This window comes from Acanthochromis polyacanthus, chromosome 1, assembly GCF_021347895.1.
Source record: "Acanthochromis polyacanthus isolate Apoly-LR-REF ecotype Palm Island chromosome 1, KAUST_Apoly_ChrSc, whole genome shotgun sequence".
Lineage (NCBI taxonomy): Eukaryota > Metazoa > Chordata > Actinopteri > Pomacentridae > Acanthochromis > Acanthochromis polyacanthus.
The window spans coordinates 52,722,508-52,750,325 of NC_067113.1; the positions used below are offsets into that span (position 1 = coordinate 52,722,508).

The 27,818-nt window shown below is 39.7% G+C and overlaps 1 protein-coding gene across 1 annotated transcript; it reads right to left on the reverse strand.

The window, feature by feature from the left end:
* Positions 1 to 8,408: 8,408 nt before the first annotated feature.
* Positions 8,409 to 27,536, reverse strand: LOC110959750 (sodium- and chloride-dependent GABA transporter 2-like). Its single transcript, XM_022206716.2, has 16 exons — positions 27,427 to 27,536; positions 26,974 to 27,174; positions 26,454 to 26,588; positions 24,291 to 24,431; positions 24,034 to 24,151; positions 23,292 to 23,339; positions 22,561 to 22,690; positions 20,178 to 20,312; positions 16,851 to 16,954; positions 16,645 to 16,769; positions 15,906 to 16,018; positions 15,685 to 15,822; positions 14,132 to 14,234; positions 11,180 to 11,280; positions 10,216 to 10,362; positions 8,409 to 10,124 (listed from the first exon to the last, which is right to left on the reverse strand). Exons 2-16 carry the CDS (start codon positions 27,161 to 27,163, stop codon positions 9,957 to 9,959), a joined length of 1,896 nt encoding a protein of 631 aa, XP_022062408.1. The 5' UTR covers positions 27,164 to 27,174; positions 27,427 to 27,536; the 3' UTR covers positions 8,409 to 9,956.
* Between the last annotated feature and the right edge of the window lie 282 nt (positions 27,537 to 27,818).

The window sequence follows — 27,818 nt, forward strand, 5'->3', positions numbered from 1 at the left end:
AGATCCATAAACTGTGTTTTGTAAGGAGTCCCAGTTGCTGCTCATGGGTACATCAATTCAAGACTTTGTACCTTTCACGAAACAGCAGCCACTATGGCCACAAGTGCCATGAACAGGACCACAGCACGTTAGATTTTCCTTCTTTTCCATTGCTTCAAATTTTCTTTTTCTTTCAAAATAGTGGAACAACATAGCCTACAAAACCACCTTTAAACCTTAAACAAATTTGCATTATGTCCAGTAGCACTCTCATGTCTGTAAAGGTTGTATGAGGCTACTCAGCTAGTATGTCCCTTTGTTTCCTTTAGTTTTGAGAATGTTTGTTAGGCAGGGTAAAGTTCTCAGCTGAACTGCAGGCTGTGTTTACAGAGAGTAGAAAGAAGATGAATTTGAAAACAACTAAAAGTTGAAGTTTGAGTAGAGGCCAGAGCCACATGTGAAAAGATTGTTTTAAACCGAATCTTACTGAATCCCAAGCTGTTTCTGTTGGGTTTTCATCCAAATGGACACAATTGCGATAAAAACAAACAAATATTGATGGACCAAATGCTGAGGCATTTGAAATGATAAAAAGGTAAGAGATGAGCAGTTAAAAAATTATATAGAAGAAGGTGACAAATCTTTCTCTAAGAAAAATAAGTTATACATTGAAAAATAAGCAAACAAAAGAAGATGAAAACAAACTTGTGAGGTATGTGGGAGACCTGGATCTTACCAAGGAATGACTTTGTGTTTACCCTACAGACTTTATGTAAATTGAATAGAATTGCCATCTGTTGGTTGGAAGGAAGCAGTTTGTGGTTATTGGTCTACTCTTTTTTTCTTTTTTTCCCCCCCTTGTACTTATTTTTTTTCTGTATGTACTGTATGTATTTATATAGGAGTGACAAAAAGTTCACTGTGTGTATAAACGTGACAAGCAGTCACTGCTTGGGGTTCAGAGGGTTCATAAGAATCTTTGTTAAGCAATCTGATGAGACAATATGGCTGGTACAATGAGAAGGAAACAACAGTCTTCACTGCTGGGAGGAACTATATGTGTCTACTTCTTTACAGACACAGACTGTATACAAAAAATGTCCATAGCCTCTGAAAAGCGAAACCAATGCAAAAGTGCATAAACCTGCAGTCTTTCTCACAGTCAACAGGGGGCGACTCTTCTGACTGGAAAAAGACGTAAGATTACATAGAGGTCTATGAGAAAATGACCCTACTTCTCATATAATTCTTTGTCTCAGTAAACTTTTCCCTCATTGTTTTATGGTTTCAATCACTAGCTTAAATCTTTACTTTGATACAGCATGGTGCTTATTTTGTCAATTTTGCTTCCATTTAGAATAAAATAGACAATAAAATATGCTCACTTTCATAAAATTATACCATTGATACAGTGATGTTATCTTCGCTGTCATTTTAATTACTCTTGTAAAAACAATGTCTTCATTAATGTTAATGGAATTAGATATGAAATGTGAATTTTTCGGTTCTCTTGGCAGGTAACCTCCAGGCTTTAATATCTACTTCAGATATTCTATCACCAGATAATTAGAAAGACTAATGAACATTCCCACAATGCCCACTGGTTTGCTGGTGGACGAGAGTCGCTGCTAGACACGGGGTTGTCAAAAATGAGAGATTAAATCATATTAAAAAGCCTAATTAGACCCAGAGAAGATTCAACGTAATCTCCGGTGAGGTTTATTGTCCACGTGGAACCCAAACGATGATAACTGGCTGGATTGGAGTTGTCAAAGCTGGTTTTCATCAATCTGTTTACAGCGTCCCTCGATCAATGCAGCCTGATTGTGATTCCAGAGTGTCCACCGTCAAGAATAATAAGGAGCAATTATGTAGGTGACAGAGATACTGTGTCAGAAAATCAAATGTTGCATTTGCTGGCGTTAAAAAGGCTATCAAAATCTGACAAATCTGCACATATTTCGTCCCTAGAAGAAGCTGTTGATGATTTTTTGAATGAGATGATTGAAAAAAGGTCACAGAAGGTTAGAAGACAGAGAAGAGACTTGGATGTGAACATTTGGCAGCGTTGCAGCCCAAAAGTCAGCATAGTTTCTCAATACAGACTGAGCTCCAGACAAAATACAAATGTAGCGTAGTGTGAAATGGAAAAGATGCAGCAGCAGAAATAAACCTATAATGTTTCATTACACAAATCACCAACACACCGTGAAGTCATTCATATTGTATATTTCTGCATATTTGGACTTGTCGTTTAGACTATGGAAACCTTTGTTAGCTTTATAACTGCAGCTTCACTTGACAGGGATGTTTGTGATTTGCTGAGTCTGCACACTTGGAGATAAACTTCCGCTGAACAGTCATTTGTATGCATGAGCACCGGGCCTGTCGCTGCGTAATCAGCGCCTGTAGCGACAAACTATTTCTCAAAAGCAGACTAATGGCTCACAGTTTCAAAATAAATCATGTGTGCAGTTATTTTTTTTAAAAAATATTAAATTCTGCAAATGTTAAATATTTCTTTGGAGTAATGTCTCCAAGAAAAGCATGCTGCTGTACGTTTATTGTGGTTGATGGATGAGGTGAGTCTGATTTATTCTGTTTTAATGTTTGTCCTTGTGATGGTGCGGAACATAATTTTTTTGCAAGAAACAAACATATCCGAGGAAGAGCTGAGTAACGACACACACATTACATGAGGAATACATCATCGGTAAACTTTTTAAATTTCAGTTTTGAAGGTTTTGGATTGCCTTGGTGTATGTAATGAATCATAACTACTGGAGATCAGTGACTTTTTGTGAAATAGATTTACAGATTTTTAGTGAAATACATCAGCATCAATGGATTGGTTACCCCTATGGAGATATTCCATTAAAAATCAGCTGTTTCCAGCTAGAATAGTCACTTACCACATTAACAATGTACTGTATACATTGTATTTCTAGTTTATTTAATGTCTGGGTGACCCCAAACTTTTGAGCATTAATGTACATAATTGTAATAAAACTGCTATTAAATACCTTGTAAACATTAGCTAACCATCAATTTCATCATTTGTGTCCATCCTAAAGTATGTAAAATGTATTAAGTTTTATCTCTGAAGCAGATAATTTCCAAAAAATGTAAACAATATTAGCTGGACCCAGACTAAATGCAAGCAAAGCTTTACATCTCAGCTGTGCTTTCAGTTCTGTGCCCATTTGCAAATGCAAGCATGCTAACATGCTAAGCTAAGATAATGGACACAGTAAGTATTACACCTGCTAAACATCCTCATTTTACCATCATCACTTTGAACGTGTTAGCATGCTGACATTTTGTCCACACAGTGGCTGAGAACAGGCTTGCAGATTTGCTTGTGTGGTGACTAGTGAAGCTTGGAGGGATAAATTTCACCCAAGGAATTGTTTTTAACCTCTATCCAGTACTGCCTGCAAAACTAAGCAAGACACAGAAAATGAACGACTGTAACAAGTTCAAAATACTATTCACACAGTTACTTAACAGCAGAAAGGTGGGTCAGTCAGAAAGGAGTGGTAGCCTCGAATCATCCTAAATCACACATGAACACGCACTCACACATACACACTAGTAAAGGGCATAACATACAGGAAGGAGATACCACCACCACCCCCTCAGGCTCTCAGCTTCTGAAAGGACAGGAAGGGAACACACCCAGTTCGTGGGGTTACATTCAAAACAAAACAGCTGATACAAAAACCTGAATTATAGGTGGCAGACCATCACCTATTATTAAGCTTAAGAAGGTTTTCTTCATCCAAGAAAAACAAGTAACTGCCACTTCAATTGAAACGACACAAAGAAATGTTAGTCGCTGAAAAAATACGCAGTCAAACATAACTGAAACTAAATAAATCACACGGGAAATAAATAATCAGGTAAAGGAAAAGAAAATGCATTAAAATCGCTTCACTTATAGTCATTAGTAACTTTATTCTTAAATTAGTACAAAGAGTTGAACCCCACAACAAATTTGTTGATACAGTCTACAGTTTGTCAAAGGTAGAGGAAATTTAAGTTAATAGCAACAAGAACAACTTTAAACTACATACCAATCTGGCCCCGTTTTGCACACCCGGGTAGAAGAGCACTTCAGTAGCCACCTGAAACAAAGTGTGCGTTCACTACACGTCCAACATGAGTGGACAAGAAAGAGCTACTCCTACACCTGTAACAGTTTAACAGGAATCAAGGTGAATAGGGAGTGGGGCGTGAAACTACCCACCTGTACAGGATGCCAACCTCCTGTGATTGGCTGCATAATTGTAATGGAAAAATACACTTACACCTGGCAGGAATGGATATTCTGCTACACTTGCATGGGCTCTTCTACATGAAATGATTAAGACACAAAGTGCTTAGATAATCAATACACGCTAAAAGGTCTCATTTCAGTGTTTTCTGTGTGTTTTCAAAGTGCATAGAAACTTCAGTGCAGAGTTGATATATCATGAAAATAGATGTGCATGTTTAAATTCAGTTCATTAAAGGTAAAAATATCCCTCAATAACCTCAGTAGCCAGTGTTTTTTTTTTAGAGCGGGGGTGTCTTTGAGGCCTCCTTGCTAGCCTCCTTTAATTTACTGCACGTGCTGTGGTCTGTGAATCAATGTGGGGGTTATTATAAAGCGAGGAACACCCAGAGGCGATTGGCATGCGCCGATGGGAGGGCAATACTCCCAACATTTTTATCCAGTAATGCAGCAGGACGATGCGCGGCGCATAAATTTCCACAGGTTAAGGACAATCGCGGGGCGAGGTGCACATCAGAGGGAGCATGATTGTGTTAATGAGTGGAAAAGAGTGAAAAGATGAAAGAGGAGGGAGCTAGGGGCCACAGATATCTCTGCAAAAGAATGAAGAGGGGGGGAAGGTAGAGATATGAGGCAGAATGAAAAGATAGTGAGATAAAAATGGGGAAAGTTGATATGTAGGAGCCGGGCCTGGATAGATAAGAGCAGAATGAGATGAAAAGATACACAGAAACAGGAAAATGACTGTAAGACACAGAGGAAGGCTGCTCCATAGCTGGAGATAGAAATAAAAGATCAGGAAGAGAGAGAACATCGGATAAAAGAAGTGACAGGGCACTGAAATGTTGGCGTTTACAGTTTGCTTGATGCATGAATCCGGTACAGTTTCAGAGTGGGCGATTCCCTCTAGAGATCTATCAGCACCTCATTCTAACTTTCACTCTGCTCTCCTTCCATTACCCCCAAGTCATGTTTCATCACCGCAAATCCTCGTGACCTTGTTAAATGCAAAGTCATTGTCCTTTATGTGCCCCAAAGTAAATTACATCAAGGCACCGTCGCCATAAAAGCCCTAAAGAAGCAATAAGGCAGAAACACAATCTTTTACAGGGAGCTTTTTGGAAATCTGTTTCTATGATACGTTCAGTGTTGCCTTCATCTTAAGAAACAACAAGGTCAGACAGTTTTTTTTTTTCCTTTTTTATCTCCTTCCTGTGGGAAATATTGCTGAGCGCAGCAAACAATCACCAGCATCATTAAGCATTGATGAAGACACACAGGCAGGTACTGACAGCTTGAAGTGCTGCACAGAGTGATGCATGCCAAGCTGGAAAAATGTCATTTGCAGTTATGTATAGAGTAAGAAATACTCCGGACAAAGAAACAGATTCTCAAAATGCCCTTTTGTATTTTAATGTCCCTCTGCTGTCATTGATTTAACCCTAAAACCCACCTCTGTGCATCAAGGTAACATATTCAGAGGTTTTCCTCCATAAAAATACAATTTGATGGGCTCAAAATGACTTTGATGCAACTCTATACCATTGATCTGTTATGTTGTTATATATTTCTTCACTCACAGCTGCAGCTCAAGCACACCAGCTCACCTAGGACTCTGCTCAAACAGAGTAAAACTAATACATGCAATGGACATATGACAATTCACTTCTGAAGAAAAATAATGATGCAGAAAACCCCACACTGCACAAATAGCTTGGTTCTTTCGTTTTGTTGCATATGAAACCCCAGAGGCCTGAATCTGTGTTTGAGTGATCAGTATGCTGTAGTTTCAATCAAAAATATTCAGCCACGGGGTTGACTGCTTATTTTGCTCATGATATGTCCTCCAGTATATAAAATAACTAAATATGGATGGGCTAACCAAGTGAAAAGCTGGTCCTTAAATACCTTAATTATCAGTTCAGTAGTTAAACTTCTCTGTAAAAAGCCTTAAGCCATCAGTTATGGTCTTGGATTATGTGTAGTAACTGATCTTGCATACACCAAAACTATAAAATTAATTGTGAAAACACTCTGTAGATTACTGTACAATTACATTTCTCTGATGGTTGCTTTGCTAAGACTCATATATAAGGAATACAGCAAACACCGAAGCTGAATCATGAATTAAAACACTGGAATATGGAAAATGATCTCTTATAAATGTGTCTATTTGGCTGATTTCATTTGACATCCAATTTGCTTGGTGGTGGAGGGAAACGTTTGTTAATCGTTTCTATTCTTTTTGATGTAGTTGCTGATTAAAAGATTGTTATCTGAGAGACATTAGGCCAATGGTGATATGTTGGTTTTTGTACAGTTTAAAACTTAAACTGTTACATTTCAAGCACTTCATCAGGACAAAGGTAAATGAATGTAAAAGTAAACCGAAGTAAGAGGGCAAGAACAACTGTTAATCTGTAATATTTCATAAAATAGAACAACAATCTGTGTCTTATGGTTGTTTTTGCAAAGAAGTCCAGGACAAGAGGGGTTTTATTGTGTTGACTCTAAAACTAACATAGAATCAGTTACCTGGAAGATATTGTGAAGGGCTGCATAAACCAAACAAGACCAAGCTGCTTTATAAATAAAACATCTTGAAAATTAAGGACAGAGAAAAAACATACCTTCAGTTTCATTTTGTGTTCTTTAGTTGTAAAGGTTGTTGAAGTATAGTCACAAAATGAACTTAAATAAAATATGTGAGACAAAACATGAGTTGTAGCTTCAAATATGAGTACTTTCAGTGACAGCAAACCCAACCACCAAACTGAGACATGTGACAAGGACCAGTTTATATTGAAAACACAGCAATCAGTCCAGGTGACATGAATCACTCTAACGAGTTAAGATTCCTGCAGGGACAGACTCAGGAAACCTGTCTGGAGGAGTGTTGCAGCTTAAGTTATGTTGCAAAACATAAAAATGCTCAAATGATCACAATACTAATACAAGAAAACTGTCTTATGTTGTTAACTGGAAGCGTTTTTACGATGTTTCCTGAGAATATTTCAGAAAATGTACATGAACACCCTTTACAAATCCACTACAGCAGCAGTCAGCTGTGGATTTATGTCCATTATATTTTACCAAGGGCTGCACAGTGGATTGGTGGTCAGCACATTCACTTTACAGCTACAAGATCCCCAAGCCACAGAATCGACTTTGAGCTCTTTTTAAACAGAAAACCCCACACTACCAAAACCCCGACGTATGCACACCATTTTCTAGAATTTGGACTAAATGTGTGTGACATTTTCAAAATAAAACTTGAGCTTGCTTTACTGAAGTTGATCAAATTTTCTAGCAATTTCCGTATCATCTGTTAGCGTCCCACTGGCCTCCTTTTTGTTCAGCTTGTTGTGTTCTGTATTTGGTTTGGTCACTAGTTGGTTCCGTTGCCAGAGTTTGGGGTTTTTCATTACACTGATTGTGACTCTGCTGCAGTCGTGTAACAGCTGGTTATGTAAAGGCTAATTATAAATACTCAAAGTATGCAACACTTGTAAACCTCTGGTTCTATATCAAGCCTCGGGCAACCGTCTGCTTCTAATACGACCACACAGGCATCAATACACATTACTACTGCCGTTTTCCGACATTTGAGGAACATTAAATGGCCGTCGGCGATTCTCCAGCTTCTTCTTGCTGGTTTTCATCCTCGCACTGACGACAAATTCAAATCGCCCTTTAACCCACCTGTTCCAACGGCAGGTTTTAACGCCTCTCGATCCAGACCTGCTCAGGACTGAGGGTCACTGAGTGCCATTGGGGGCAGAGGAGTTGAGAAGAGGTGGGAGGCAGCTGTGCGGAATTGTCTGTTAATTGAATGCCGGTTTGGATCACACAGATGACTGAGCTCGGCATTACGTTGGAGCAAGTTCATGCTCAACAATCGCACACATCCAATGCCATCAAACACATACACAGGTTTGCAGTCATTTAATAACCACGCAGGCATTGTCTTTCAGTAGAAAAATGGTCGGAAGACATACAGACGTGCCATTTTTTTGGTTTTCTTGCTAGAAAACAGGATACAGAGGACAGAGATCCATTCATTAAACTCACGAGTTGACCACTTGCACTCAGTGTTTTGGTCTGTGATCACAAATCAATATGGACAACATCAAAGAGACACGTTGCACCAGGATATTGAACATACTGATACGTTTACTGAAATGTATATCACATTTGCCTGCACATGGTACAAACACACGTAATAAATGAAAGGGAACATACAGTTCTGTTTAAATTGATTAGATTCATCGAACTTGCTTGACTTGAATGTTGTGGCAAAACAAGTCAGCTGTGCACTTTCCAAACCTTTAATGTTAGCATTCTCTCAGTAAAACAACAAAATTTGTCCGCTCTTATTCAAATTTGGTATTAAGTGACATTACCATTACTGGATGGAACAGCTTTGTTTGTATTTGATGAAAAGTGGCCTCTCCATTAACATTAAAAACAAAACCTTTGAAAACTCATCTCTGTTTATTCAAGTTGAATATTAGGAGTGTATTTTCCCATATAAGTAATATCTTCCTGCCTTTTAAAATGGCTGAGATGTAACACTATATCATTGCTTCCTCTAAAATGTACAGGTCTATGAAGTCTCCGCCTCTGTCTCCAATCATTCTCCCGACTTGGTGCAGCTCGAGCACACCAGCTCACCTATGATTCTGCTCAAACTTCTCCACCCGACACAAAGGCAAGTTGCAATATTGGAGTAATTTAGCCACACAGAAAGAGAAAAGGAGTCACAAAAAGCCCCGAATCTGCAAGTTAACAGGATCGATTCTTTAGATTTCTTACATATGAAACCTCAGAAGTCTGAATCCATGTTTTTGAGGCTGTCATCGGTACACATGATTTGTTCTCTAGCACCTAGAAAACACCAGATGGACATGTTGACATGATTAAAAAAATGAAGATTCACCAGCAGCAGTCTTTAAGAATACCAAGACAAACATGTCAAATGCAAAATGCATGCTTTATGCTGCTTTAAAGGGAAACAGCCCTGATTTTACCTGCAGGTGTTTGAGAGTATTGTTGATTAAAAAAAATGCTTTCTGTGGCTACATTAAGCTCTACTCCGGTGTGTTGTTTCTTATGGGAACTGACTGGCAGCTCTTCAGTTGCCCCTGGGGTAGGGAGGAAGTGATAGTAGCAGAACCAAATGAGGATAACTGGGACTAGACCTACTGTAAGGCTTCCAATAGTGGTGTCCCTACATTGTGGGTAATGCAGGACAAAGAACGCGTAAAAAAAGATAATATCTTTGCTACGTCAAATTTGAGTTATATTAAGATTTCATAAATGTTTCAAAAGTGCAGTGCTGGACTATCGAGTAAGGAGCCGCTGCAGAACACAATAAGTGTTCCCCAAGCAGTGGGCGTTCCACAACTGTTAACCCTTTACACTGTTGCACTACGCCCACTTTGATTAACCCCCTTCTACTCTGCACCTCTACGTAGAATAATAAAAATAATGGAGTGCTATTTTATTCCAGTTACTGTAGGTAGGATTAAAGGTATACAAGTAAATGTACAAAAAAGTAGTAAATAAATGGTAAAGATTAATGTGCTCGCAACAAACGAATCTCCCTGAAGACTCATGTAAACATTTATAAAACACTGAATATTAAAAAATGCATTTTTCTGACAGATATTCACAGATTTAAAGATGCTATCAGCAAATATCAAACCCTACTGGGTTCCTCCATCATCATCTTCTCGTTTCTGTCAGCGACACTCCGGTTCGGTGGCACCTGAGCCTTAAAGATGACATAACCACACAGTGTGAGCACCGGCTTGTGCGGTTTAGCCTGCCGCAGGTCTCTGGACGGCGTCGTCATATTGTTGCCATTCTAATTGTGAGAGGAGAAATGCAAATTGAATGTTGTATCATGAATAATATTAAATAATATTTGAAAACCATGGCTTTTTGAGTTCACTCACCCTGTACAGTGAGACCAGAACATACACAGGGATGCAAATCAGGGGTGTGGCAACAAGTAGGATGCCCAAAATGGAGACCCAGGCCCCAGGTATATAACCATCGACCATGAATAGACGCTTTTCTGTCAGGTTGGACAGTGCTGTAAGCTTGGGGAAGGAAAATGGACAAGTTAGAAAGAAAAACGGATGTGATGATGTGCTTTGTGGTCAGCTGTGTAGAATTCCTTTGGAGTCATATTTATGGTGGAATCATGAATGTAAATCCAAAATTCACTTTCTTTTCCCTCTGTTTTTGGCCTCCACCACGCCAGACACTTTATGTTGTTAACCACATGGTTTCTAAACGTGTCTGTCTGGATGCTGAATGCTGTTTGGTGCCGAGCAGGTAGTGACCAGCATGTTTTTCGTTAAACAAGCTGCCAAATGTAACAGAAATCAATACTTTGAAAGCAATGACAGTGAACCAAAATGTGAGCTGAACATGAAACTCATAATAAAGCCGCACGCAGGTAATCCATCACTATGAGCAGCACATTTCACACAGTCAGCTTGTTTTTTACATGTTCATTTCATACTCTTCAATTACAAAAATACTGACTTCATTTCTGAAGTACTACGCCTGCTGTGTCTGCCACTCTTGCACCGATCACGTCTGCAGTGAACTGCGTTTTAAAACAGATGAGTCCACGTTTTCAGATACAGGCAGCGGTCTCTCCTCCTCTCTCCCATGTGTGTGCTCCAGCATAATTACTGATGTGGCAAAATGAAACACCAAGTGTGAAATATGCAGCAAAGATGAAAGGCCAAGAGAGAAGGAAACAAGGAGCAGCAGAATATTTGTGCTCAGAAATAATTTAAGGAAGAAAATACGTGAAAACCATAGAGAAAATTGGCATTAAAGCAGAGAGTGAGTGTGAAAGAAATAAGGAGGCAGCAGAGATGTGACCCAGGTGTGAAGTCTCACCCCGCAGATGAGCGGCGTGATGAACATCCAGCAGTACTTCAGCACCGGGAATGGAAAGTACCCGATCATGTCCTCAATGTTGTGACAGAAACGGTCCGCGCCTGCGAAGTGCAAGAGGTAGGAGATTTTCAATCAAATAAAAGGAAGAAAACAGTTTGGGTTTTACAGGAATTACTCTCAAACACATGGGGCACCTTACCAAAAACAGAACGACAAGCTGAGGCCTGAATGTTGTGATGCAACGGTACTGAAATCTAAGTTTTATTGTGTAGTTACTTTCATTTCTACAATGATGAGATTTGTATTTGGCCCTAAACAAAGGCAGTGGTGAGAGGTAATTAAATGTGTCTATTCAAGCACAGTGCTTACAGCCTACTTTAGTGCTTTTTCATACTGTAGAACACTTAGATTCCACTACATTAAATTCAAGTCAATTGCATTATTATGGAATAAACTATGCTGCAGACACCACCTTAAATACACAAGTAAAGCTTATATCTATAAAAATGATGCAGCTCTGCAGAATGAATACTTTCATTTTTTAAATTTTTTTTGACACTTTAAGTACAATTTCTAACTTTTAAAATGCAGCATTCTTTGCTCAGTGAAAACTTAACTATCTTCTCCTCTGCTGTATGAAAGACAATGAGGTGTGAAATTGATCTCAAAGTGAAGATTTTAGCATGACACTTTGTAAAATATATCATATAAATACAGCACATTTGACATTATCAATATCTGTACACATTCTAGACACTGTACAGTATACAGACACGTTTTCTAAGACTAATTTAGTCACATTTACACTGAGTTCATTTTGTTTCTTACCCCTTCAGAAATTCACTTATCCTTCATAATATCAGTCTTAAATACACTTCTTGAGTATTAAATGTAGTTAATTGTTTTGAACTTAAAGTTCCAGAGCTCCAATGTCCACTTGTCATGCTAGAAATAAGATGCTGCACTAAGAATGGTAAAATAACTAAATAAATGCCTTCTAGCTGCATTCCTCTCTTGCATTGTTTGCATTAATGGCACTTTATACTGAAGTACACTTTTTATTCATCATAGCTCTTTATTAGCTCTCCTTGTACCTCTGTCCTGAGGGTAACAACTCATATTCACCACAGAGGCTGTCATCACTGAGGATTTCCCACCTTTTTCTAACCACCCAGTACTCACAAAGCACTGTCATACTGTGTTTCTGGCCTGCATTCTTCCTAGAAATACGAATAATCAGAGTCTTTATTAACTATGAATGGTGCAAATATAAGGCAATAAAGTGAAAATTAAGAATACTCCTCATAAATAAATGTTAAGAACTAAGCAATGAATGTAGCTATGACTTTAGTGATGCAACATCAGTGACACGAAGTAAGATATAATTTTGGATTGCATATTTCAGGGTCAGCCACCTAATAAACAAGCAACAGATAAATAGGGAAATAAATGATTTTGATTTTTTTTTAAAAATCAGGCAGTTCAAATGATGAGGCAGCAGTTGTGGGCTAATGAGGAACAGAAGTAAATGGGACATGAAGAGGAGAAAACTGCTGACCTTCAGCTGCCACAGAAAGAATGAGGGACATGAAAGGAAAAAGAAAACAGGAAGAAACTGATATGACATTGGAAAAGTGCGAGACCTGCTTGATGGAGCAACATCCGCAGATTGATTTTTGCAAGTTGACAAACCTATTTAGAAAAGCAGACACGGCTCTGTAAATGATACAGTAATCAACCTGGAAACAATTAGCATCTTTATGGAGGAGGAAGGTGAGAGGCCTCGCCTAAATTTGGGTGAGGAAATATCTCAACAGAGACTCAGTGTGAAGAGGCAGAGAGGCTAAACAAACAGCTAAACAACTCAGCGGGAAGAGGAAGCTGCTGCAGAAACTGATCGATATCTCATGCTGCACCGTCGGATGGTTCCAGAGAGAAGGCAGTTCAGGAAATAGACATAAAAACCTTGAAGTCGCAAATATACATGGTCAGGAGGGTTATCTGAGGCAAATGTAATCTATCTGTATGTGATACACAGCTTCAGTTTCATTAAAGAAAATGGCTTGAATCAATACGCTGTGAGAAGTGAGAGATGAGGAATATATGAGGAACTTGCCACCCACATGATCTCATTTAGCCAGTGATACTGCTCATAATGAAGGTGTAGGAAGTGGAGGAAGCTCTGCAGCTTGATTCAAAGTGATGACAGAAGACTGGGAGGTGGAAGAGAAGTGAAAGATAAATATTTGAAAGAGAGGCAGAGCAAAATAGTTGCAAGACACAGTTACTGAAATGGTAGAAAAGTGGGATGAAACAAAATCACATGTCCTCTGTCTGGCAAACAAAGATTTCTTTAAAGCTGGACCTGCTGCTGCTGCTGCTGGTTTCACACCAGTAGGTGGAGCACTGATCCCTCTGACCAGACTGCAAATCTTAACTCATCTCATCCACCAGAAAAACTGACAAATTGTCATCCTCCAACTGACGCCAAAAAAAAAAAAAAAAAACACAGGCAAGCACAGAATACAATTATCCTTCAAATCTCATCAAAACATCCCTTGTAATGCTGTTAATAGAGTGGTTTTAATTTTACTTAAGATAAAATACAAAACTGCAGCTCTACACATTTTTATTCAGGAGCTGGTGTCTAAAAGATAAGCTCATAGAGATACAGATAAGTTCACTACACTGATCAAACAAAATGCTTCTGTTTGAGGTGTATGAGGTAAAGAAATCTAATGAGATTCTTTTTTGTAGCTTCTATGGAGATAACTGACATATATTAAAGTTATCATAGAAGACTGTCATCGTGCCAATTTGGAGATAAATTAATCCACTTTAATGTAAATGCCTTCTGAAGTTGAAGACAAGCTATTTGTCAGAAATTCTATCGAAATAACTGGAATTAATCACTTTTGCGTGGACAAGTAGTGCAGCAGTGCAATGGCTTACCATATACCCAGGAAACAACAATGCACTCTGCACAAGCAATGATGAGGAGACTGGTTCCGCTTGGACCATAAGTGTCAACCACCTGGAAGAGGACGATCCCTCCCTGAAACACAAACAGAAAAAATACAGACATTTAAAAAAACAGAGATGTCAGCTGTCAGAAAGAAAATAGTTTTCCTCCTTTACTATTTGGAATAGTATTTCTACAGGTTTCTGTGATTCATAATATAAAAACCTTTTCAATTACTAGTGCACATATTATATTAAAGGTCCATGTTGTGCTCCTTTTCAACAAATAATGAGGCTCCCAAACGTTTCTTTCAATTTTTCACCTTAAAATGCTGCAAAGATGCTTAATTATACAATGACTGTACAGTTTCTTTTTTCAGCGCTGTTCAAAATGGTCTGTTTAAGCATCTGTAACTTCATATATTGTTGAGCTGCTGCTGTCCACGCCCCCTTCAGGAAGAAGACTCTCTCTGCACCTGTGACTGATTACAAAATAGTTGACTGTGCGACACCTGATAGAAGTGACTGTGTGTGTGTGAGACCAGGATTTTCTGTCGCTTCTAACATTCTCTGTCAGATGTTCATTTTATATGGAAATATTGCCAAATCTTCACCACAGTCGTTATTTTTCACTTATGTTGCGTTTTTGTCAGTCAATGTTGCAGTTAGAAAATACGTATTTCAGCAGTGCAGAGAAGCAGTTTGGAAATGGCTCTGAAGTGACTACTGGTTAACATGTAGTTGTAAAGGCCTGCATATTACCCCCACACCACAACTGTCCTGTTGTCTGGCAACAAAAATAAATATATAAATAAAAAGAGTGTTCTCTTTGAATTTGACTGTGCACTATGTGAGCACAGAGAGTGGGAGTGAAGTAAACAGATGTAAGCACTGACCCAGTTTAAGTTGCACTGAAGCACAACAGACGACATGAAAACTGTGAGCACACGATTAAAGCTAATGGTGAAGTCAGCTACATTAGCCACACACCGTGCTAACGCTAAGAATTCTCTTAATATTGTCATGATTAATAAATGCAATCTACTCCATCTCCCGTTCCACAGATGCTGGGAGGGCATGAATGATTTGTGTTCACTCTTGCAACCAACAGCAGAACATTTGGTATGTTTTCCTCATCGCTGAGGCATTTTAAAGTTAGCAGAAGCAGCTCTGGAAAGTAAATAAACCCGGCAAACTGTGAGGCAGCTGCTCTTTCTGAATGGCTTACCTGGAAACAGTAAGAGGACAGGATTATACAAAATTTAAGGCTGATGACTATTGTTTCCTCAGGTGCAGCTCAGTAAATCTTTACTGGCTTATAAAACTGGGCCCCTATCTAACTGTGCAGAACATGAAAAATGACAGGAGTAATTATCTTAATAACCTGAGCTTTTATCCTACACCTTAAAGTTTACAGGAACCACAAAACAAAACGGATTTTCACCATATGGGACCTTTAACATTTTGCCAACAATTTTGACAGTTAAATTCACTCCTTTTCAAATAAATAAAGTATCTTTTCAATATACTCAGCACCAGCTTACTTCGGTAACGAACACTAGCCCTAGCAGGAAGCAAACGATCGCGATGACGAGGACCAGTATCTCTCTGGCTCTCGGCCTCCTCAGCTGCCGTGGGAACATGTCTGTGATGGCTGTGGCCAGGCTCTCCACGCACACAAACTGTGAGAACAGAGCTGAAGATGAGCTTATTTAGACTACAGTAATGAGATGTTGTATAGTGTGTGTTGCATTCCATATAATACCTGAGTATCTAGGCCCAGGAAGATGATCATGAGGAAGAAGAGCACAGCCCAGAAGGATGGGGCAGGAAGCATCGACAGAGCCTGAGGATAGGCTATGAAGGCCAAACCAGGACCTGTCAGAAACATGTGAATACATCTGCTAATTAAAATCCACAAGATTAGAGATTCAAAGTAATTTGTAACACTGTGATTCCAAAAAGCAGCTTCTGAACTGTCACCACGATAGCCTTGGGATGCATTTGAGTTGAGACAAGCAAAGCCCCAAAAATGGTGGAAAAAAAAAAAACTAAACATAATTTTGTGGAAAACCTGATGACCCTGACCCTCAGGTTGGAAAACATTGCCTTAATAAAACTATTAATATCAACCTTAAGCTCATGCACTCTAATTTTCAGCACACAAAAGTGCTTTTTTAGCACAGGAATAACAGGTTGAGAAGTGAATTAAAGCACAGATAAACCATAAAAATGAAAGACAACAGCAATAAATCATATGAAAAAATAGAGTTGTAGAAGGTCAGCATCATTTTTGATGTCTTAGAATTACCACTGACAGAGAAACCCTTGAGCTGTATCTAAACATAAGGTGCCATCTTGTGGACGCTGGTGGTTGTTGTCGATGGAATAAACTGTACAGTCCAAGTGTTTCAGGATATTTATGCTGACATTTATGTCGTGAAGGTGACGGTAAATACAGAATAAAACAGTACAGAGGGTAGAAAAGTGCTTCCTTAACTTACCAGCAGTAGCAACTTCATGTATGGAAACGCCGAGATTTGAAGCCATGGATCCCAACACTGAGAACACAACAAAGCCAGCAAAGATACTGGTGGCGCTGTTCAGACAACACAGTGCCAAACAATCCCTGCAAGAGCACAAGACAACAAGCTGCTAAAGAGTAAAGTAATGGAACACTAAAAGTGGTGTTGCATTTGAGGACACTGACCTGTAGCAGTTGTTGTTGTATTTATTGTAACTCCCCAGAGCCGTCAGTACTCCCTGACATACAGCATAGGAGAAGAACACCTGAGTTCCTGCATCACGCCACACCTGGAGACGGGAGGAGGATGATTTTTGCAGAATTTGAGAGGAACTATGATAGCTAAAATAACCCTAAATGTATACCCACTGACCACTTTCTTAGGTACACCTTGCTAGTGAGAGATTGGACCCCCTTTTGCCTTCAGACTGCCTTAATTCTTCATTACATACTTTCAACAAGGTGTTGGAAACATTCCTCAGAGATTTTGGTCCATATGGACATGATAGCATGATGCCAATCTCCCATTTCAACACATCCCAAAGGTGCTCTATTGGATCGAGATCTGGTGACTGTGGAGGCCATTGGAGTACAGTGAACTCATTGTCGTGTTCAATAAACCAGTTTGAGATGATCTGAGCTTTGTGACATGATGCATTATCCTGCTGGAAGTAGCCATCAGAAGATTGGTACACTGGGATCATAAAAGGATGGACATGGTTAGCAACAATACTAAGGTAGGCAGAGGCATGTAAACAATGCTCAGTTGGTACTAAAGGGCCCAAAGTGTGCAAAGAAAATATCCCCCACATCATTACACCACCACCATCAGCCTGAACCACTGATACAAGGCAGGATGGATCCATGCTTTCATGTTGTTTATGCCAAATTCTGACCATCTGAATGTCGTGGCGGAAATGGAGACTCCTTACACCAGGCAACATTTTTATAATCTAGCCTCAGTTTCCTGTTCTTATCTGACAGGGTGTGGTCTTCTGCTGTACCCCATTTTCTTCAAGGTTCAATGTGCTGTGCGTTCAGAGATGGTATCCTGCATTCCTTGGTTGTAACCAGTGAGTATTTGAATTACTGTTGCCTTTCTATCATCTCCAATCAGTCTGCCCATTCTCCTCTGACCTCTCCCATCAACAAGGCATTTTCATCCATACACCTGCCGCTCGCTGGATTTTTTTTTTTCGGACCATCCTCTGTAAACCCGAGAGGAGGTTGGCCATGAAAATCCACAACAAACATGTAACATTCAAAGTCAACTAAATCCCCTTTTTTCTCCCTATTCTGCTGCTCGGTTTGAACTTCAGCAAGTTGTCTTGACCACGTGCCTAAATGCACTGAGTTGCAGCCATGTGATTGGCTGATTAGCTATTTGTGTTAACAAGCAATTGAACAGGTGTACCTAATAAAGTGGCCGGTGAGTGCATGTTTTCCAGTACATCCCTTACAGAGTAAAGAAAAAAAATCAATGTCAGCCAGACATCTCACTCAAACTGCACAAAACTATCCATCCATTCTCTATAAACCGCTTTATCCTCACTAGGGTCGTGGGGGGTGCTGGAGCCTATCCCAGCTGACTCGGGCAAAGGCAGGGGACACCCTGGACAGGTCGCCAGTCTGTCGCAGTGCTACATATACAGACAAACAATCACACTCACATTCACACCTATGGACAATTTGGAGTAGCCAATTAACCTCAGCATATTTTTGGACTGTGGGAGGAAGCCAGAGTGCCTGGAGAAAACCCACGGATGCACAGGGAGAACATGTAAACTCCATGCAGAAAGATCCCAGGCCGGGATTTGAACCGGGGATCTTCTTGCTGCAAGGAAAAAGTGCTAACCACTACTCCACTGTGCAGCCCACAAAACTACTCTAACTCTAATCTCTGTGATTGAGTGTTGACATGTAAACTGCACAGTTATGCACTTTGTTGTTTCTGTGACAGAATTCACAATTATGCAAGGAAGCATTCCGGCATGTCTGTGTTCTAATGTGTCTGTTTGCAGGTCTCGGCCCTGATAGCATCTGGTTAACATTAGAGGCACCACAGCTCTGTCTCACCCACTAAACCATAGAGCTGGCAAGACTCCAGAGCGATATACAAGCCCCTGCTCTGGCCCCATGGTGGGCCCGACTTATTCCCAGCCCCGGGTCAGAAATGGGAGTCTGAATCGGAAGCAAAGGATCTTCACATCTTCACACTGGACAAAGAGCAAACTGTTGTGCCCCTTAGAAACACGCTTTTTATTGTGGAGTTCTCTTGGCTGCTGCCTGCTGACACGCACACAAAAGGATCTACACAGTAAACAGACCCCAGATGTAGGCCAGAACTCCACCACGATTCCCTCCTCAGTAAAAAACAGACACTTTCACGCTAAAACAAGACTCCAGAAAAATCCCCGATCTGTTTTTAGGAGCATCTGACATTTAAAAACTCCCATAACTACTTTCACCTGCTAGCTTCAAATGATACCCTTACAGCCTTTCCCAAAACGTGCGACATTCCCACGATGGATATGAACTATCCAAGCATCTGTCTCTCCGTATTTTGTTTCCTATCTTAAACAGGTGGCTGTTGGATATTTCAGTTGAGTAGCATAATCAAACAGTAATTCAGGAAAGAGAAAGACCTGCAAAAAACATACGCAAATATCTAGGGGCTCAGACCTTGATAATTTCCAGATTTTTTGGGCTTTTAGAGCACACAGGAATGCTCATACACACACATACAAATCGTCAGATGTACATGCTCACATTGGAAGAGGAAGCAGCCTCCTTTCCACAATGTTATGACGATCAACCCGCCGGTGATAACATTTGACCCCTGAAGCTGAGAGTCATGGTGGGAAGAGAGACAGACACAAACAAGAACTGGTGGAGAGGGATGATGATCCAAAGAAAGAACTCCTTTTCTGTGCAACAGCATGCCAAACAATCCACATTTTACCCTGAATCCATCCACTCTCACAGTGTATTATGACTTGCAGTTTTTTTGTGCAAATAAAAATTAGCTACACTGACTTAGCTCAAAGCAAGTCACACTGACTTTTTTGTAAGGTAAATATAGCTACCCTAAATATGAGTTAGACATTCCCCATGGAGAGCCCTGTTTTTACGCCTGTGTGATGATGTTACTGTATACTCAAGGGGGAAGATTTCTTTGACAAACTTCTTGCTGAGGAGAATCTTGGTTTGCTTTTCTTGTTAAGTCTCTGTCTTGGGACCGGAAACAAGAGTCAAGACGAAGAAGGAGGAGGAGGCGGTGGTGGGGCCTAGGATAACAGGACACTGTATTCATCCTTTTAGCACAGAGAGGAATGCAACACAGAGACGTGTGTTGAAGGCAGACGATGTTCTGGTTAGAGTTCCAGTGCAGAAAGACTCTTTTTGCAACTTCTCTGGATTGCAGAAGAAGTGTTCTGCATTGTGGTTTGGAAGTTTGCATCCTAAAACCAAACATTGTCACATAAACAGTAGATTATGAGAGTGAGTTCTTACGTATGGATCAGAGAGCCTGCTGAAGTCGGGTGTGAGGTAAAAGCTCAGACCCTCTGAGGCTCCTGGCAGCGTCACTCCGCGGATAAAGAGGATGAGCAGCATCAGATAGGGGAAGGAAGCGGTGAAATACACAACCTACGAACACACAGAATGAATACAGGGAGGTTTTATATGCAAGCTACACACAAACTTTTGTTGCACACAAACACACCGGCTCTTTTGTTTAGAGTTGCATAAGCTGATTTGTTTGAGTGAAACAAGCTGGAAGCACATTCCAAAGTGTTCTCAAAGAGCTGCCTCTACATTGCAGAAAGATATGAAGCAATAGTAGTCGTGGATTCATGTTCCTGGATGCTCTTAGGAGTTGTTTTAATCACCATCAGAGGGAATATTGGACTCTTCAGCTGCTAAATGCTCCAATATACTAATCAGCTAATTATTTGCTTTGTTTGCTACTGTTTTGTCCTCAAGTGTGAGTATACACTTGGTTTATGCGTGCTGTTTCTATAAAAAACAGATGTGTGCTACTTAAATTGTCGTTCGTGAGAGCAGTAGGCCAAAACCTTAAAGTTGCAGTTTGGAAGTAAGCTGCAGAGTTGCATGTTAACTGTCTGAGGCTTCGTCTTTATGAAGAATTTCTTTTACAATGTGCTTAAAAAATAATGTGTTGTTGTTGTTTTAAAATATTGTTTGAACAGTTTTACAGTTAAAATCCTTAAAACTTAAGACGCTGGTTGATTTGACATCTTAAATCAAGTGGGTTTGGTTCCTTTACAACAGTGCCTCTACCGACCACTGGGGGCAGCAAATACATCTGAGATTCAAATGCAAACTCAACAGTTGAAGTCACTTTTACGGGAATGATGAATGTGTTGAGAATAACAGAACACTGCACTCATCCTGTTTAAAAAGAGGGATCGAACAGAGGGAGAATTGTTGAGAAATAAAGAGACAGATGATGTTCTGGTTGGTTATGAGTTCCAGTGCAGTCAGACAACGGATTCTTTATACGTCTGTCATATTCTGAATTTAGACTGAAGCTGATTTGCTGTGCATTGTGTTCGGAGTTTTGATTTTCACTACCAAACACTGCTACAAAAATAATTGATTTTGACCAAAGACTGAATCTAGATCTGTTGTGGAAAAAATGATTTTAAGAAAAAAAGTCCTATCTACATGTTGAAATCATTTCTAATTAGAAGTATTTAATGAAGATACCCTGTTGTTCCATATGTTTAAATGTCACAACTCTAACACAAAATAGTTAGCTTTGGAGACTCTCAAATGGATTCTGCTGCCTGCTAGTGTTTGATACTGCAGGTATTTAATAAACTCAAAGGAAAGGCTCCTACAAACAGTTGGATGCAACAAAATAAACTTCACTTCCTGTTGATGTTTCTCAAGACTTAGATTACATCATTGGTGAGTTTCATTAATCTGAACTTTTACAGTCTGTCTTTTATCTCAGAAAAGTTAGCTTAGATTAGATGTGAAATTGTGTAACAGAGTAAGAGAAAGGTGTTCTTAGGTTTTGGGACATGTTTCGGGAACAGTATCAGTTCCCTAAGTCACTTCACAAAACTTAAAGTAATCATTTGTGAGTGTCTGTATGTTAATGTGATGACATTCTGTTCAGATTTGTGTTGATAGCGACATGGAACTATTATTAGATCCGACCTCATCAGATTGCTGTTGCAATTTTTACAGTAAAGTGACCAGAGTGCTCATTTACACACAAAGCTGACACAATGAAACAACATCGGATTAAATGTCTGAAAGAGGCTCATCATTAAATAAGAAAATGTGCTGGCTTTTTACTTCGGGCTCAAATCAATTTTATGCAGAGTCATTTCATTGTATTTCTGAACTGTTGGTGTGCAATTGGAACCCCAGTAAATGCATTGAATGGCTAATCCAAAATAAATACACTAAATTAAAAAAAAAAAGGATTACAACTTTCAGTGCCTCAAATTATCAGTTAAAAAATCCTCTTCATCAAATCCAATGACAAGGAAATGAATAAAGAGAAAGAGAGAAAGGAGATGAGCTAAAGACAGCTGACAGTTATTATATTTACATTTATCTGCATTTACTGCACACATTAAACATCTGAGGTATTCTTATATGCTTACATGCACTGTTTGTACTTTTAATGCTCTATATATTTTAGCACATCCACACAGTCTTTAGAGGCATTCCACTTAGACATTTCATTGCACTTTCACTATATCTTTTGCACTTTTGCTTAGATGCTAAACTGCATTTGATAGTCTTAGTACTCACTGTACTGTCCGTAAAGTTGAATCTGATCTAATCTAATCCAATCTAACACATGCATTAAGGGATTCCAACCTAATATCCTCTGAGCGAAGGAAGTACTCGCCTTTCCAGTACATTTGATTCCCTTCCAGATGCAGAAGTAACATATAACCCAGGCGAGCAGGAGACACAGAGCCAGGTCCCAGTGCACTTTAGTCAAGGACATATCATCAGACACTCTTAAAACTCGATGCCTGTGGAAAAGAGACACATGTAAGCACACACATCTGCAAATAACATGAAGCATGACTGGCGTACAGATGTGTAATGCCAAGAAACATGTGTTGTTTCTTTTCCAGAAAGCTTTCTCCCAAAGCAAATTAACAACTTGATCAAAAATGTGTTATGAAAGAAACACACATTTCCTTTAAATGCATCCATGACAGTGGGAAGAACTTTATATATGTCGCAAATTATCAAGCATCTGATCAAACAGATGGTGAAATTGCAACAAGTTTATTTTGCAGGACTCTGGTTTGTAGTATAAAACCTGCAGGGGAAAGAGCACACATTGTTCTCATCATTGCAAAGTGATTTCGCAACATTTAAACTAACAGAGAGGCTGCAACTGTTGATCAAAGCTGCAAGTTAAGTAACACGGAGAGAGCAGCCGCTATTTGTGGCTTCTCGGGCTAATTTTCATTGCTGTGTTCAGACGACCTGAGTTCACCTTTTGTTGGGTCCCCCATAAACCTCTTGGTATCTGGGAGGCATTAAGAGCGACTCACAGAAGGGCTTGATGACATTGCTGTCAAAGGTTTCCTCGTGGTTTGGGAAGATAAGTGTGTTTCTCACCTCCAGAACTCCAGTTCCGGTGAGTTGCCCATCATGAATGTGCTATTGCTGGAAATGTAAAGAAAAAGATTGTGTTAAAAATTGCAAAAAAAAGTGTAAAACTGGCACACATGTCCAATGTCAGCGTGTCTTATCAGTTTGATTATTAGTAATTATCTTTATTTTTGAGGGTTTTTTTAATAGACGGAACGGACAAAAATATAGGAATGACCTCCAGTAGGGGTCCAGCTAACTGGGAATTGAACCAAAGACTCACCGCTGATGGCATCTGAGCACATTTGGTACACTCTATAATTAATCAGTCCGCTTTTGTGAAATATTTTAACGACCCTCTAAGCACGTAAAACACTTTGCAACTTTGCTTTCAACATTCTACTGCAAATAAAGTTTATTATCATGAGAAACTATTAATATAATAGCTCATTTCTCTCCCATTTTAGCCTCTACTTATTCTCCCACAAGCATTAAACAAAGACCTGACAACTCCTTTAGATTTACTGTGTGCACTTTCACATCCAAACTGTTCCAAAGCACTGATTAATACTTAGTTATTACGCCATAAACAGGTGTAGGCTCTTCCTTCTCTCGACACATTAAAGCAGGGGGGAGTCCCACAGATGCTTTATGTACGGAGCCGAGGTGATTCCCATAATTATTTTCATCCTTCTGATGTGTCAACATCAGCTTTTGAAATGTGTCACACACTCCTCAATTGCAATCCAGCTCAAAATTAACAACTTACATGTCAGTGACGTTCTCGTAGTAGTCGGGTAAGGTGACGTTGTTGAGGAACGACCAGTTGGAGTCGGGACGATACAGGTCAGGGTTGGCAAAGATGCTAATTTCACTGTGACACTGATCTGAGAGGTTGAGGGATGAAAGTGAGACGAGTTGCACAAGAAGTTTTGGGAGAATTTGGCTTGTGTTTCCTCTGCAGACTGCTAATAAAACCCAGATGTGTATACGAGCAGAGTCTTGCAAGCGCTAAAAAACACTTACAAGTGTTCCAGTAGTTGTCACATGTAGACCAGGGCAGCGGGCTTTTGAAGGAGTTAATCAGGTAGAAGATACCCCAGGCCAGGACAACAATGTAGTAAATGTTGAGATAGATCACAATCACTTGGGATGCGATCCCCACTCCTGCAGGAGAAGTTAAGTGTTCACACAGTTAATGGACAGTTGTGGCTGCTTTCCTGTGCTGTATTATGCAACAGTTACATGTCTGCAGCACTGAATTAGTTTTCCAGATGTACATGTGTTCTTATAATGTAAAATTGGTGCAACATCCTTATTTGATATCAGGAAAAACACACACACACACACACACACATATATACACACGTGGACAAAATTGTTGGTACCCCTCAGTTAAAGAAGGAAAAACCCACAATTCTCACTGAAATCACTTGAAACTCACAAAAGTAACAATAAATAAAAATTTATTGAAAATTAAATAATCAAAAACAGCCATTACTTTTGAATTGTTGATTAACATAATTATTTAAAAAAACAAACTAATGAAACAGGCCTGGACAAAAATGATGGTACCTCTATAAAAGATTGAAAACTATTTGACCAGAGTGACATGATTAACTCAGGTGTGTCATTTAATTGACATCACAGGTGTTTCCAAACTCATAATCAGTCAGTCTGCCTATTTAAAGGGAGACAAGTAGTCACCCTGCTGTTTGGTGAAAAGGTGTGTACCACACTGAACATGGACAACAGAAAGCGAAGGAGAGAATTGTCCCAGGACATCCGAAAAAAAATGATAGACAAACATCTTAAAGGTAAAGGCTATAAGACCATCTCTAAACAGCTTGAAGTTCCTGTGACAACAGTGGCTCATATTATTCAGAAGTTCAAGACCCACGGGACAGTAGCCAACCTCCCTGGACGTGGCCGCAAGAGGAAAATTGATGACAAATTGAAGAGACGGATCGTTGGAATTGTATCCAAAGAGCCCAGAGCAACCTCCAAAGAAATTAAAGGTGAACTCCAAGGCCAAGGTACATCAGTGTCAGATCGCACCATTCGTCGTTGTTTGAGCCAAAGTGGACTTCATGGGAGACGACCAAGGAGGACACCACTGCTGAAAAAAACTCATAAAAAAGCGAGACTGGAATTTGCAAAAATGCATGTTGACAAGCCACAAAGCTTCTGGGAGAATGTCCTTTGGACAGATGAGACCAAACTGGAGCTTTTTGGTAAGGCACATCAACTCTATGTTCATAGACTCAAAAACCAAGCATACGAAGAAAAGAACACTGTCCCTACGGTGAAACATGGAGGAGGCTCAGTAATGTTTTGGGGCTGCTTTGCTGCATCTGGCACAGGGTGTCTTGAAAGTGTGCAAGGTACGATGAAATCTGAAGACTATCAAGGCATTCTGGAGAGAAATGTGCTGCCTAGTGTCAGAAAGCTTGGTCTCAGTCACAGGTCATGGGTCTTCCAACAGGACAACGATCCAAAACACACAGCCAAAAACACCCAAGAATGGCTGAGAGAAAAGCGTTGGACTATTCTAAAGTGGCCTTCTATGAGCCCAGATCTGAATCCCATTGAACATATGTGGAAGGAGCTGAAACATGCCATTTGGAGAAGACACCCATCAAACCTGAGACAACTGGAGCTGTTTGCTCATGAGGAGTGGGCCAAAATACCTGTTGACAGCTGCAGAACGCTCATTGACAAATACAGAAATCGTTTAATTGCAGTGATTGCCTCAAAAGGTTGTGCAACAAAATATTAAGTTATGGGTACCATCATTTTTGTCCAGCCCTATTTCATTAGTTTGTTTTTTTAAATAATTATGTTAATCAACAATTCAAAAGTGATGGCTGATTTTGATTATTTAATTTCCAATAAATTTTTATTTATTGTTACTTTTGTGAGTTTCAAGTGATTTCAGTGAGAATTGTGGGTTTTTCCTTCTTTAACTGAGGGGTACCAACAATTTTGTCCACGTGTGTATATATATATATATATATATATATATATACACACTGCATATGGATAAACAAAAACTTTTAAAAGCATATAAACTGGCAACAGCTGTTGTTTTTGCAATAGCAATGAAGAAAACACAGCAAAGAACATGCATCTGTTGACGGTCAACTGACTACTTCTTATATGTAATCCAACAAAAATGTGACTTTTTACCCTCGAACATGGGGCATATCTTCCTCCAGGCAGTGACCCCGCCCTCACTGGTGTACTGGCCCAGAGCCGTCTCCAGGAAAAACACAGGGATGCCACAAAGGAAGAGGAACACACAGTAGGGGATGAGGAAGACACCTATAAGCAGATGCCCATGATAAAGTCACATATTCCCACATGTTGCAAGATTTATAGCAAAACTGATGACGGAATTTCAAACATCATGTTAAAAAAAGTGTTTCATTTGAAGTATTGGATTCTTGGGAGAAGAATCAAGCTAAAATTTGATGCTCTGAATTGATTTTTGCCGTTGAAAATAACAGAAATTCATCTTAAAATGCATCCAGGCAGCATTTTTAGGGTCATAAATAAAAATGCCTGTTTGCTCTCCTCTCCACTTCTCTGATTTCTGGTGATCTTCCAGCATTCCAACTTTCCTCTCACTTTCCTGATCATACATGCAAATGCAACATGTTCAACTCATCTGCAGTCCTCTGATCTCGGCTCCCACAAAACCCCTCACCTCCTCCATTCTTGTAGCACAGATAAGGGAAACGCCAAATATTTCCAAGGCCAATTATCTCTCCAGCCATGGCGAAAACAAATTCCATCTTGTTGGCCCATTTCTCCCTCAGCTGAGTCCCTTCCTCTGGAGCCTGTTTATCTGGAGCAGAGACTCCAGCCGAGGCCCCTCTGGCTGTTTCCTCAGTCATGGTCTCCAGGGCTGTTGTGTAGTGAAATGTCATGTCTGTTATATCCTCTTGCAAAAATATACATATATGTAACTGAGGCTTTTACAGTTAAATCACTCATCGAGAAATGCATTAAATCGTTGCACAGGAAAGATGCTCCCACAAAAGCATATTCTAAATACTATTTCACTTCAAATAACTCCACTGATTACTAATTTACGCAAAGGAATGCAAAAAAACCCAAACGTGCTTCAAATAAAGATGTGAATGCATGTAAAACTCACCAGTGAGCTTGCAGTGGGAGCAGACTAAAATCCCTGCTTCTCCGAACGAACTTTGAAGAAAAGCCTAATCCTAAGGAGGGTGTGTCCTCAAGGATGCAATACACTCAGCGGGGCTGATCCGAGGAGTTTCACGAAGAACTGAAAGGCGGATGGGAGATCCATTGAAATGTTTGAACGCTAACAATCTACATAAAATGTCGTTATGGTGGTCTAACGTGAAAGATGTGTGGAGAAAACACATTAATGAAAAATCAGAAATTATGCAGAATAAACCCCTCACTTCTGCAGTGTTTTTAGTTTATTTTATTAAGTTCAATATTTATGCAGGAAATGTAGTTTATCACATCTAAAGTGACATAGAACGCCCCAAACCGAAACGAGCAAAGCAATAA

Excerpts from the sequence above, each read along its gene's own strand:
- LOC110959750 (XM_022206716.2), bottom strand. The coding sequence starts at position 27,163 with ATGACTGAGGAAACAGCCAGAGGGGCCTCGGCTGGAGTCTCTGCTCCA. Across the intron at positions 20,313-22,560 it reads GAATCAAATGTACTGGAAAG|GTTGTGTATTTCACCGCTTC; the intron begins GCGAGTACTTCC and ends GTGTGTTCGTAG. Across the intron at positions 14,235-15,684 it reads GGCTAGTGTTCGTTACCGAA|GGAGGGATCGTCCTCTTCCA; the intron begins GTAAGCTGGTGC and ends TTTGTGTTTCAG.